Source organism: Chelon labrosus (assembly GCF_963514085.1).
Source record: "Chelon labrosus genome assembly, chromosome: 13".
Lineage (NCBI taxonomy): Eukaryota > Metazoa > Chordata > Actinopteri > Mugiliformes > Mugilidae > Chelon > Chelon labrosus.
Window position 1 is genome coordinate 5,281,516 of NC_140346.1, and position 13,153 is coordinate 5,294,668.

General features: G+C 42.8%; 3 protein-coding genes across 3 annotated transcripts; 2 read left to right on the forward strand and 1 right to left on the reverse strand.

Moving 5' to 3' along the window:
• The first annotated feature begins 1 nt into the window (after position 1).
• Positions 2 to 2,219, forward strand: trappc4 (trafficking protein particle complex subunit 4). The gene is made up of 5 exons (XM_084559142.1): positions 2 to 264; positions 621 to 795; positions 925 to 1,028; positions 1,645 to 1,771; positions 1,879 to 2,219. The coding sequence occupies exons 1-5, from the start codon at positions 90 to 92 to the stop codon at positions 1,955 to 1,957; spliced, it is 660 nt and encodes a 219-aa protein (XP_084415268.1). The 5' UTR covers positions 2 to 89; the 3' UTR covers positions 1,958 to 2,219.
• Positions 2,220 to 3,296: 1,077 nt separating this feature from the next.
• On the reverse strand, positions 3,297 to 8,640 carry slc37a4a (solute carrier family 37 member 4a). The gene is made up of 9 exons (XM_084559608.1): positions 8,091 to 8,640; positions 7,268 to 7,871; positions 6,671 to 6,903; positions 5,672 to 5,915; positions 5,156 to 5,314; positions 4,990 to 5,075; positions 4,409 to 4,522; positions 4,191 to 4,329; positions 3,297 to 3,902 (listed from the first exon to the last, which is right to left on the reverse strand). The coding sequence occupies exons 2-9, from the start codon at positions 7,413 to 7,415 to the stop codon at positions 3,736 to 3,738; spliced, it is 1,290 nt and encodes a 429-aa protein (XP_084415734.1). The 5' UTR covers positions 7,416 to 7,871; positions 8,091 to 8,640; the 3' UTR covers positions 3,297 to 3,735.
• Positions 8,641 to 8,837: 197 nt separating this feature from the next.
• Positions 8,838 to 13,152, forward strand: cfap45 (cilia and flagella associated protein 45; the record flags this gene model as incomplete). Its single annotated transcript, XM_084558125.1, has 12 exons — positions 8,838 to 8,855; positions 8,985 to 9,095; positions 10,565 to 10,671; positions 10,859 to 11,003; positions 11,110 to 11,280; positions 11,384 to 11,562; positions 11,687 to 11,816; positions 11,899 to 12,045; positions 12,198 to 12,311; positions 12,403 to 12,596; positions 12,684 to 12,908; positions 13,011 to 13,152. The coding sequence occupies 12 exons, from the start codon at positions 8,838 to 8,840 to the stop codon at positions 13,075 to 13,077; spliced, it is 1,608 nt and encodes a 535-aa protein (XP_084414251.1). The 3' UTR covers positions 13,078 to 13,152.
• Position 13,153: the final 1 nt, after the last annotated feature.

A 13,153-nucleotide genomic window follows, 5' to 3' on the forward strand; every position in this document is an offset into this window, starting at 1 on the left:
CAAGTAACTACTTTAGATTATTAATAGCTTTTACGTGCTCTTGAGATCACGTGACACTAGTTTTGTCAGCTGGTCGGGGCGCCGCAAAGATGGTGATCTTCAGTGTGTATGTGGTGAATAAAGCTGGAGGTTTAATTTACCAGTATGACAATGTTGTTCCGAAAACTGAAGTCGAGAAGACCTTCAGCTACCCTTTAGACGTAGTGCTCAAGCATCACGATGAAAAGGTGGTCGTGTCGTTTGGACAGCGGGACGGGATCAGAGGTAAGAGCATATAGCTAGCTCGTTTCATTAGCTGCCTGATACTGGAAATACCTGCTGGCTGTCCTGTCATGTATTAGCTAAACAGCCAAGGGGAAATTAACTTTTCTAATATGCTATCCGTTTAATTAACTAGTATAAACTAATCTGAATAGTTCCCTACAGGCCAAGCTAGCTAGAATTATCTTGCTTTGCAGTTAGCTATCTGCATTAGCATTACTTAATTTAGCATTCACGTTGTACAGGTGAGTGTTAATCAATATGTTATGGTGTAATTATTTGACCATTAGACTGATTGACTTTAGGTAGTATGCATTTCTACCTTGTGAAACTGAATCGCTCATGTTGTCATGGCTCAGTGGGCCACGCAGTGCTGTCAATCAATGGAGTCGACGTGATCGGAAAGAATACGGCAGATGGGAAGGACACCCTTGAATACTTGAAAGACCCCGCAAACTATCCAGTGTCTATTCGATTTGGACGAGCGCGCCTGAGCTCCAACGAGAAGCTGATGCTGGCCTCCATGTTCCACTCGTAAGTGTACAAGACACTAAACACAACATTCAGGACTTTTTTTTAGCTCTGATCTTTTACCTTCTCTACTTCCGTGGCCCTGATGTGTCTCAAACATAAACATCACTGTGGTTTTTCTTTTATTTCCAGGTTGTTTGCTATAGGTTCACAGCTGTCCCCTGAAGTTGGCAGTTCAGGGATCGAAATGCTAGAAACGGATGTCTTCAAACTCCACTGCTTCCAGACTCTAACGGGTCAGTGGTGCAAAGAAGGACTTTCTTAGTTATTATCAGTGTCTACCAGTCAGCCATAACATTATAGCCGAGTGGTCATGGTCACGGGTCAAGTAATAAACACTTATTATCTATTAATCATAACACTTGTCAGTGGGTGGGATATGTGTGACAGGAACTGAACATTTTTGTCCTCAAAGTTGATGGGCTAGAAGCAGGGAAAATGGACAAGTAGAAGGATTTGAGCGACTAAAGGGTGCAATTTCGTTGCTTATCTGCGGAACATATGGCAGCAGAATACAAGGAATGCCCCCATGTCATTGCCATGAGGGGGTATGCCCGGCCTGCAACAATGTTCAAAGTAACTTAAATGCCAGGACCCAGCTTTCCTAGGGTTTCCTTGGGTTTTAATGTCGTGGCTGATCGGTGCATATTCTAAATGGGATTTAAGTACAATACATGAGTAGCTGAATGGCAGTGGTATAAAATGCAGAGATGACGACATGCAGCTCATATTTGCCCATTAAAGACCCACCCCATCAGTAACCTGCATTATCCTACATTTTAGCTTGTTGTTCATTTTACAGTCACTGTTTAACCAGCGTCTTACTTACTTGTTTCAATTTTGGTCTTTCAGGAATAAAGTTTATCGTGCTGGCAGACCCCCGACAGTCTGGCATCGATGCGCTGTTGAAGAAAATTTACGAGATCTATTCAGATTTTGCCCTCAAGAACCCGTTCTATTCTCTGGAAATGCCAATCAGGTAACAAAGAGGATCGAACTGATGTGAATTTATCTTTGTTACATTACTGATCACAGGTCACATGTCTAACCCGCACGTATCCGATTCTTGCGCCTTCTGATTTTCAGATGTGAACTCTTTGATCAGAATCTGAAGAGTGCTCTGGAGGTGGCAGAGAAAGCTGGAAACTTTGGAGCTGGCTCTTAAACCAGAGAAGACTGAAAGAAAATGAAGATTTTGTTTGCTTGGACTTTTCTGAAATTAACCCATTGTAAATATGTTTTGTAAATACTTAAAAATGATTAAATCCGACAGTGTATGTAAATGTTCGTATTTGTTTTTTGCTGCTTGTGTGCTTCACTGCTGAGTGGTCTTATTGTAGTCTTTGTCACAGCAGCCATTTTGACATGAAATAGTGGGTAAACACAGTAGTTACTAAATGTTTTATTGAAGGTTCTTCTCCATTGTCTTCAATCTTTCTTCTTCAGGGCATTTGTGTGTGAAGACCACACACTGTGCCTTTTCAGAAAAGATTCTTGTAATTCCAGTAATAATTTACAGGCATGCAAACTGGTCAGGGGTCAAAAAGGTGAGAAGAGTGTGAAGAGGGAAATGGCCACGAACCCCCCCCCCCCCCCCCTTGGTAAACAGAGATTTACAAAGACAACAGACTACAAATTCACTAATTTTTACCAAAAAAAAAACTTTTGAAACTGTTTTTCCTCGGGCCTGAAGGGCATATTTCACTGCCGGGCCTTTATTTTACTCAAGCACATCGCGGTCCAGGCCTTTATTGGAAGGAGGCCAGAATTAGAGGCAGGCCTTAATTTCTATTTGAGCAAAACGAACTACGAGTAGAATGAATAAAAACAAGATTTTGTGTCTATTTGAACCTATAAAATACTAGGTTCATTTATTGAAAACGTACCGTTACCATAACATGGTATGCATACAGAATATTAACAACAAATGAGCGGCGCGACGCGGTCGGAGCGCACTGAGGACAGTGAGTCCGCTGCCGGTCGGCAGTCGCGCCGGGAGCGAGTGGGACCCGTCCCTCCCCGCACGGAGAGAGGGCGCAGTGAGCACTGATTCCACGACCCCAGGGACCCCAAGTGAGATGCGGGGGGTCGCTGTAAAGCTCGCGGCCGGAGCCGACGAGCCACCTTCGCCCCGAGCACTTCCAGGTCGACCCAGAGCCGGTCGCGGCGCACCGCCACGGAGGAAATGCGCCCGGCGGGGGCCGGCCGACGCCGGGGAGAGGTCCCGCTGAGGGGATCCTCCCACACCGTGCCGCCGAAACCCTGACCCGCCGAGATGACCGGCCTTTATTTACCTCCGCTGACAGCGAGACCGGCAAATGTTGGAGACCCGGCCGCTAATGGAATACAGGCCAATATTAGAGGATTTACGGTATATAGAACATTATATTATTATATTATTAAAATATATTAAAATAAAAGTCAACGAGTAGGCTACCCCCCCCCCCCCCCCCCCCCCCCCAAATATTTTCTCCTCGGATTTGCACGAATCACATAAGTCACCCAATTTGGATTGAAAACGGCGAATTTCGCCGAAAGGTGAGGAGTTTGCATGCCTGATTTATCATTACTCAGTTCATGTTGCAATAAACCAGGATCCAGTTTATTGCCTTTTTTACAGTATGACAGTGGCCTTTGGAGAGAAACCCCTCTCTTGATATGTTTTTATCACATTTTTTTTGCATGAAAAACGCAATGTGCAGTCATTTTACATTTCTTTGTTAAACTACTGATGCATTGTGTTTACAGACTGTCAAGGTGTACGTGGAGAAGCACCTTGTGCAACACGTATCTGAGGAAAAAGTGCTCAACTTCTCTGAGCTGTCCTGTAAGACAGTGGAAATAATGAAGTATACATATATAAAAAAAAAAAAAAAAAAAAATACAATGATGTCTCAAAGCATTCAGTGTTCCTCTGGGCGTAGTGGTTGAGGTGTGATGATGTTAGTCTGCCTTCTTGGAAATGTGTCCCATCTTGGTTTGGATGTTACGCAGCAGGAAGAATGCGACAGTGGCGACTAAACAGATGATCTCTGCTACCCAGAAGGCCATTTCCCAGCCATGGTGCTTGGCAATGCTGCTGAATGGAAGTCCAGACAGGAAGCCACCAACTAAGGAGGAAACAAATGGATAAGCTAACCCCGAAATCATAATAAAATATAAAAAATACATTTTATTCAAGGCTAAACCTGTCCCAGAAATGCCAAGTTAGCATCCTGTGGAAAACTCTAGGGCTAAACATAAACTACACTGAGCTAATGCTAAGGATTATTATTTTTAGTAGTATGCAGTTAATAGCAGTTTCTAATGGCTAATTCTTGCTATATATTAGCAAGAATTAGCCATTAGAAACTGCTAGAAGAATGTGATAATTTTCAAATGACGACTGGTCAACTTACTGTTGGCCATTAGAGCAACTATGGCATGCGATGTCCCACAGTAGTTGGATGGAGCGCTCTCATTGGCTATAACTCCAAACAATGCGATCGGTCCATAAGAGGAGAACCCAAAAACGGCACCCAGGCTGAGTATCCACATCTGAGAGTGCAGATGATTGCATTGCATTAGAGAAAGGCACTGATTATTTTATAATTGTCCACTGGGAGGTGGTCATTACCTTTGAGCTGTCTGGAGTAACTGTGACTCTGAACAAGTACATGGACACAAACATTCCCGCCATCATGCAGATCAGGAGGAAGTGGCGGGGATTGCCATAGATTCTCATCCCTTGCTGTACAAAATAGGGAAATAATGATGAGATGTTGTTGGCTTCAAGCAGAATCATTGTCTTGAGTGTGTTTTCATGTTTTGTTTTGTTTTTGCAAAATTGGATTCAAATGAAATGAGGAAATGAGGGGTTATGGCTTGATGTGTATCTTACAAAAAAAGTTATTGTAAGAGGGAAGACCATTTAGTGTGTACATTTTCACAAATAGTTCCCCATGAACTGTCAGCACTAAAGTTATGTTGTAAAAATACAGCACCACATTTCTTTGACCTTGTTTCATTAGGTGTGCTTAGCTGGGGGTTTCTGCACCAAGCTAAGTGAAGCTCACATCATATTAATGTAGACTCAAACCATTCATACAAATAAAAATATAATCAATTTATTAAACATTAAATTTAAACCTATTTGCAAATCTTTCTTGACCAAAGCTAGATTTAAAAAAACAAAAAACAAACATAAAGTAAACTCACTTTGGCCACAGCCTTATCAGAGAAGTAACCTGCTGCGAGACTGCCCAACAGGCCTCCAACCTCCAGGGCACTCATGTATGAGCTACCTATGAAGAGGAATACGGTGAATCACCAGAGGTGGTAAGATGAATTCTCAGCACATGTCTACTTCACCCTTCTCTCGTACCCATGAGAGTGGACTGGCCCTTGTCTTGAATGAGAAACAGCTGGCCCCAGTCGGTGCAGGCCGTCTTCACCCCAAACACCACCAGGTAGGAGAGGGACAGCAGCCACAGGTAGGGTGAGAGCAGGAACTCAGACAGAGTGCTTTCATTGCTGGAGGATCCTGAACAGGGAAAGAAGCGATTATCATCAACAGGCCACAATGGATGTAAGATGACACCCCCTTCTATGACTGAGGTGAGTTGAGGAGGGATCTCTTCCTGCATAAAACACCACCTCACATACTGTGTTGTCACTTTGTCTTTGTAAGAGCTAGACACCATTCACACTAGTTGCATGTGAGGGGCACACTGGGTACGGAGTCCACAGATTCACTGACCTTTAGTCATAACACTAGAGGTGCACACTGTGTAACAGCACACATGGTTACATGTTATCTGAGTAACGCCCGTATCAGACGAGAGCACTGGCCAAAACTTGTTCCTGATTCTTAGCAAACCTCAGTAAAAGTAAGCCTCACCTCCTTTGCCCTTCTTGGCTGCCGCCTCCACATTGGGCAGCCCCACGTCCTTGGGCTCGTTCTTGATCAACAGCAGGCAAAAAAAGGAGACGACCACACAGATCATTCCTGAGACGGACAGTATCGCCCTCCAGCTGTAACTCTCGGCCAGCACTGTGGCGATAATGGGGCCCAAGCTGCCAGCCAGATTCATGCTGCAGGACAGAACTGCCCACCACGTCCCGAACTGTGAGGGCTCAAACCACTGAGAGCAGAAAAAGAAGAAGAAATAATGGCATTGAAACATGACAGCGTTGACAGGGAGTGTCACAATACTGCCTTTTATATACAGAATTGAATCAGTGCAGTGTTCTAAACTGACAGCAGGTAATATGTGAGGTTATTTGATAGTTGACATATTTTTCCATTTTATAAAGACAATATTTAAACATAAGAGCTACTTTTTATTTTTATTTAAAGGTTTAACACAGTAAACATTTTGAAGTATTTAAGCTTCTAAAACCGTCTAATCACAATCTGGGGTAGATATCAAAAAATTACATTTACAGAATGTTGTTAGTGGGGGGCCTTTGGGTCCTATGGGTTGAGAGGAGGAGCCCCTGTGGATCATCCCACAGATACTTGATCAGTTTGGGATCTCGTGAATATTGAGGTCAGGTCAACACCTTGTGCTGTTCATATGTTTTAAGTTGTTCCTAAACCATCTTTGTGTGTGGGCCTGTGTCAGGCTGCATCCTGTTGGGGATGGCTGCTGCCATCAAGGAGTGTCATTGCTATGGGATGGGGGTGTCTTGTCTGGTCTGGTCTAGATGGGTGGTACATATGTAAGTAAGTTTATATTACTAAGTGTGTTTATATTGTAATGTGTCTTTTAAATATTAGGGTTATGTTCCAGCTTATTTTTATCTTTATAACACTGAGGAGGAAAATAAAAGTAAAAATAAACTGAACCAGATACCAGTGTATCAGCGCTCATATAGTGGGATGTGGGTTATGTACCTTACGCAGCACTCTGCCACAGGGAGGCCAGCCCAGGCCTTGGCCCAGTCCATTGAGAAACCACAGGGCAGAGAAGACAGCAACAGTAGAGGACCAAGAGAAGATCACGTTGATGCCTCCCACCATGAACAGGCCAATGGAGAAGAGCCAGCGGGCGCTGATCTGGTCCGAAAGCACTCCACTGATGAACTTACTGATAGCGTAGGCCAGAGACTGACTGCTGGTGATCATACCTAAACAAAGAGAATGCAGAACACAGTGCACACACAGCAGATCAAACCCATGACAAGATTTTCTGGTCCTACTCTAAATATCTTTGGCATCCAAATAATTCAGAAACACACACATGTTATAATGAAACATATCTGTAACACAAGAAAAAGTAGTATTTATGAGCGGGTACATTAATGCAGCAGCGTGCGTAGAAGTTTAAATGTTGACTCTTGATGTGCAAATAGACAATTTACTTTTAAGTTAACTTCTGTTAACTTGTTATAAATTACGGAAAAGGCATGCAACATTCATGTAACAGCATTAATTATAAGTTAAGTTTCTTCTAATATAGAATATACAAAACAATCAAAAAGTGTCTCATACCCAGATCATCCTTATCCAGCTTAATTTCTTGCATTAGAGAAGGCATCACAAAGGAGAAAGTCTTTCTGTTAAAGTAGTACAGCGTGTAGCCCACAAACATGGCCAGAAATATAGTGGTTCTGTAGTATCCATAATTCGCTTTAGCCATGACTGCAGATTTGGTCCCTAAGAAAAAAGGCGATGCAAAGAACAGAGCAAGCTCCTGAGGTCTGACAGACTTCTGCTGTCTGTGACAGTGAACTTTGCTTCAGGAGTCACCGTGCAGAAGCAGCTGCTTACAAGTGAAGAAGTGTTTGCAATCAGCGCTGGAAGTTAATGGTCAACTTCTCTACCCTGGAGCTGATTGAATTAGTTACCATGCGCTGTAGGCCATCCAGAGAGGGGAGATGGAAAAGGAAACCATCGGTTTGTGACTCAAGAGCTGAATATGATCCGTTGTTTCCTTTAAGCAACAGTCCTTCTATTTTAACAATGACCTTGGTGCACGTCTTGTTGTTTGTGAGTCCTCACAGCCTGATGTGTTTAATGATTTACTAAAAAATCCAATAGACTGGGGGGAGGCTCCTCTCCAAGTGGGGGTATGTGATCCTCATCAATAGAAGACCTAACAGACAGAAGTATAATATAATCAATGAGGTGAGAGTAGTATTTGTTGTTGTACACAGATACACGAGATAAGGCATACAATATTGCTGTACACATTCATAAAATCTGTCAATTAAGTTCAAGTTGAAATCTTACATTTACTAAATCATACTTTACAGTAGGTAGTGTGTAAAACATAAAAAACTCTACAAAACTTGATTACAAACAAACCAACAACCTCTGTATATGCAGCTCCTCTCCTTGGGACAAGATGGTGACCGGGCTGAACTTTTTCACAAAACAACTTTGGCTCTGATTACAACGACGGTGATTTAAAATGCAGCTCATGTTGTGTCTGTCAATGAAAGGAGAAGTAGAGGATGTGGCAATTCCGCATCACGTGGGGTACCTGGCACCGCCCAGCCACGGAAGCTAGAGTTACAAACAAAACAAAGTGTATTGGTGACAGTATAAACTTCTTGAATACACTTAAGGTCCGTTATAAAAAAGTAATCGTCAAACCACAGAATGCAGTCTGACTTGTTCTCTCGCCAAGCACAGTAGCTGTGTGCTGCTTAACAACACGTCTTTTGAGTGGCTAACTTAAGAAGCATCATTTTGAGCCATTAATTCATGAATTTACATTCATCAAGTTAACTAACTAAAGCATTTAGTATAGCACATTAAGCTAGCCGCTCGTTAAAATGGACTATTCCTTACTCTTCTTGTTCTTGCTGTTTTCCTTTTTGCGCATAATACTCAATGAAACATAATAAATTCGTTCGCATTTCATTAGTTGCACAGGATATTCTTCCGGGTTAGCTACAGTCTCCCTCTCCCTTCTGTCCCTCCTTTGTTCCCATGGCAACCGGTAACAAACGTTTCAAAATCGATGTGAGAGAATTTCAGCCAAGTTTTCTTTTTAGTTAGCTAGGTTTGAGTTTTTATATTTTGGGGCTAATTTCTTTCTTTCTTCTCCGTCGCCATGGAGTCCAGGACCATGGTGAGTCTAAAAGAAGTAGTGCAGTAACGCTTTAAAAATGCGCATTCATTTCCTGACAGTCGTTATTAACGATGACAGAGAGCGGTTGTGTGTTGACAGGTGTTTTGACATTACTGTTAATCCCTACAGAGGCTGGCATCCAGCTCCGCGTCTTCAAGGAGCAGATCTCTTCCGGGCCGGTACCGCACAGTGGCCCCCAGCTCTCGGGTGGATGAAACCTTATTCGCGAGCCCCATACCGGTAAGGGGGTACTCAGGTCTTCTAACCCAGTAATAGTTACAAGACCACAGGTTACAATAAAAAGGAACAACTAAAAGTCCTACATTCTAAACCACTTAAGTAAAAGGAAAAAAATATCATCAAAATGTACTTGAGAGCATTTAAATAGTAGGCCTACTTGTGGAAATGATATTTTTACATGGCAAATAAGTAAGCTCACGGATTCTTGGGAATTTGGATAAAAAATGAAAAGTTAGTTAAATTACAAAATCTGAAATTACTTTGCCAAAGTTTCAAGAATCTGTGAGGTGTAGTAGAGTAGAAAAACAAAAGATCCAACAGTCATGACATGCATGCTACTGATTCCGTGAAATTTAGTCATTAATTAATTGAAATTAGTTTCAATTCTGTGAAAAAACAGGTGTCAATCAGGTGGCTCTTATTTTAGGACAAAGTCACCAAATACTGTACATGCTAGTTATAGTGCATTTCTCTCTGAAAATCGGGGTAAAATGGGTCGTTCCAGACATTGCTCAGTACTTTGATTAAAAAGCTGAACAAAGAGGGGAAAACATACAAAGAAGTGTAGAAAATAGGCTGCTAAGCTATAATGATCTCATTTGCTTTAAAATGGCAACCAAGACCAGAGAGGCGTGGAAGAAAAAATGGCAAAAGACTCAGCCAATGATCAGCTCCAGGGAGATCTAAGAAGGTCTAAAGTTACCTGTGAGTACTACAACAATTAGAAGACACCCATGTGAAGCCAAGCTATCAGAAAGATGCCCCGTAAAAAAAAAAAAAGCGACGTGCTGAAATGGTGCAACAGTTTGTGGACCGATGAAAGAAAGATTGTTCTTTTTGTGTCTAGGGGCCGCAGACAGTTTGTCAGATGCCTCCCAAACACTGAATTCAAGCCACAGTACACTGTGAACCATGGTGGCATAAGCATCATGATATGGGGATGTTTCTTGTTCTGCGGTGTCGGGCCTATTTACCGCATACCAGGGATCATGGATCAGTTTGAATATATCAAAACAAATAAATAGATAGATAGATAGAAACTAAAAATAGATAAATATTTCTTCATGTTTTGGAATTCAATGTGCAATGTTCCCAATACATTTGTGTGCATGGCAATAAAAGCTATTATTAGGGTTTTTTTATATCACTCATAAACATCTTGAAACATTTTTTAAATCCTAATCTGCTGTGAAGTAAATGTAGTGGAGTAAAAGATCCAACATTTCCCACCTGCAAGTAGAAAGTAGCATACATGTAAAATACAGGTGAGTGCAATGCTTTCTGGAGAAATGCACTTAGTTACTTTACACCACTGATCGCGGCCCAGCACACACACACACACAGTGAAATGTAATGCCTTTTAGCCGGTATATTGAAAATATACCAACAGTACACAACTAACACTGGAAATGTTCAGAAATTGTAGGTATGTGTATGTAACATCTGCCCATACATCATCTTCATGGCAGTCGGAGACACGTGAAAACGTAGCCACTAAAGTGAAAGATTGGCCCCAGAAGAATGAAGGAGGGGAGATGGTTCAAATCATCACCAAAGACCTCATCCGCAATCTCAGGTAGACTAACTCTCTCTGGGATAGTTTATCTGTGGGTTTGAAACAAATAATGTGCATTTTAATAATGTAATATTATAGAGATAAAAAATTTAAGTCATGATCATGTAAAGATGGTACAACGCGGTGATTATGCTGTGCTGAAACCCAAAAAGCATATCTAATGAACCAATGTCTGTACTTGTGCCAGGATCCCACTGAAGGACCCCTCGGGAGATTCCATCATTCTTCCACGGGCTGAGTTTGGGCGGATCACCTCGACATCCCGGGTTCTCTTCAAGGAGGAGAGGGAGGCCTTGAAGCAGGCTTATCAGAGGAAACGGGATGAGGAAATTGTATGAAACAAGCATTCAACAAAAACTGTCCTTTGACTTGCAGATTGACAACGGCACACAAAGCTCCTTACTTATTTTTTTTCCTCTAAATATACTCCTCATTCAGAAAGCTGCAGAGGAATGGAAGCATAAACTCTTCGCAGCGGACCTTTCACGTGAGGAAAACCAGGCCCTGACTGAGATGGAGCTGGAGGCCCAGGGCCGTACACAGCGTTTGGTGGAGCAAGCTAACATTTTAAGGATGGAGCAAGAGGAAGAGATCAAAAGGCTCAACCAGGTAAGAAGCAGCTGCAGACGTGTGGGTGACAAAAGTAAAAAAAATAAATAAATTAAAAAAAGCCTGGGGTGCATCAATACTTGTGTGTGTGTGTTCCCCTCAGCTGATTCTAGGTGCTCAATGTCAAGCTACACGTGATGCCCAGATCCAAGAGAAGAAACAGATCCAGGCGGAAATGGAAGAGGAGGAGAAGCGTCTGGATGCCATGATGGAGATAGAGCGACGCAAGGCTTTGGAAGCAGTGGAGAAGATTGATCTACTATGCAAACAGCAGAAGATCAGGTATACCATTGTTCTCTTAAATGCATATCACCCTCTTTTAGGGCATCTTTGTCATGAGATAAGTTACTGAGAAGCAGTGGAGGGAAACGAGGAGCATCGTCACTACATGTGTCTTATATTTCAGAGGAATGGAGCAAATTTGCAACCAGATCCAGCACCGTCTGGAAGAAAAGCAAATGCAAAATGAAATCAAAGAGCAAGAAAAACTGCAGTTAAGAGAGAAGCAGGAGAAAATGATCCTAGAGGACCTCCAGGTATAACATTTACAGTACATACTCAGAAGGATAGGAAACCAGTGGAGTATCTTTCTTCTCTGAACGGCTTTTTTTTGTCCAGGCCCTGGAGAGGAAGAGGTTGGAGCAACAGCGTCTGCAGGAGGAGGTCATGCGCATCAATGCTGAGACTATGCGGGCCAAGGAGCAGAGGATGGAGGAGGAGAAGCTGGCTGACATGAGAAATATGGAATTCATCCAAAAGAAACTGGTCAGATGAAAAGCAGCTCACCTCCAGATCCAGTCCACAGATAATCACTATGCAGCAGAAATATAAAAATTGATACACATAGTTTTGATATGTATCCTTTGTATCCTTGCCTGCTCTGGGCGTCTTACACTAACATTTTACGACCTTTGCAGGAGCGAGAGGAAGAATATGAAGCAGAGCAAATTAGAATCAAGAAGGAGAAGGAGTTGGAGATTGCTAGGCTGAGGGCCCGGCAACAAAAAGCAAGAGACTACCAGGCAGAGAAGGTCAGGAAATAAAACCATTACATGTGACTGCAGATTTTAAACACTGGCAATAAATTGTACTCAACCACTTGTGCGTCTGTGGATTTGGAAGGACGAGCTCCGTGCTAAAAGGAACCAAGACATCCTAGACAGAGAATGGAGGAAAAAGGAGAAGGAGAGAGCAGCAAAGAAAGCGCAGGACGAGGCGATGCTCAGGGCGGCTCGGTCAGAACAAGTACTATCCAAAGAGCACTGCCTGTCTGTCGAGGCTGGCCGGGAGAAGGCTGAGTTTGGGAGGGTGCTCAGGTGAGAAAGATCTTTTTAAACTACATTTTACACAATTGAAATGTTGCTTTAAAATGTCCTTGTCCACTTCTACCTCTCTCCACACAGGGCGCAACAGGAAGCCATAGTCAAAGAGAAGGAGCAAGAGGAGAGGCAGGCTCAGAGGGCCAACTTTCACGCACAGGCCATCCGACAGCAGATGAAGGAACGAGAGCTGTCAGCCATAGCCAAGCGCAGAGAGATCTTCAAGGAGGCCGATCGGCTGGTGGAGGAAGCCCGGCAGAGACGTGCGCGCCTCGATGAGATCAAAGGGAAGAAGCTCAAGGAGCTCAAGTAAGTATGGGCAGGTTAACAGACTGTCCTGGAGGTGGATAATTCTATGACCGGGAGTGTGTATTAAGTGAATAAACCTAATGTATGCTTGTCAATGTGCAGGGCTACAGGGCTCTCTGAAATATACTGCAGCGAAGTGGAAAGAAAGGCCCGGACTTACTTACATTGATTCAGATGGTGAGAAGCCCTCGTCTGGTTCCTCCATCACATCTACCAGCTCTCACCTAACATGTTTCAAGTACTAA

Excerpts from the sequence above, each read along its gene's own strand:
- trappc4 (XM_084559142.1), top strand. The coding sequence starts at position 90 with ATGGTGATCTTCAGTGTGTATGTGGTGAATAAAGCTGGAGGTTTAATT. Across the intron at positions 265-620 it reads ACAGCGGGACGGGATCAGAG|TGGGCCACGCAGTGCTGTCA; the intron begins GTAAGAGCATAT and ends GTCATGGCTCAG. Across the intron at positions 1,772-1,878 it reads TCTCTGGAAATGCCAATCAG|ATGTGAACTCTTTGATCAGA; the intron begins GTAACAAAGAGG and ends TCTGATTTTCAG.
- slc37a4a (XM_084559608.1), bottom strand. The coding sequence starts at position 7,415 with ATGGCTAAAGCGAATTATGGATACTACAGAACCACTATATTTCTGGCC. Across the intron at positions 6,904-7,267 it reads GCTGGATAAGGATGATCTGG|GTATGATCACCAGCAGTCAG; the intron begins GTATGAGACACT and ends CTCTTTGTTTAG. Across the intron at positions 4,523-4,989 it reads CTGATAAGGCTGTGGCCAAA|CAAGGGATGAGAATCTATGG; the intron begins GTGAGTTTACTT and ends TATTTTGTACAG.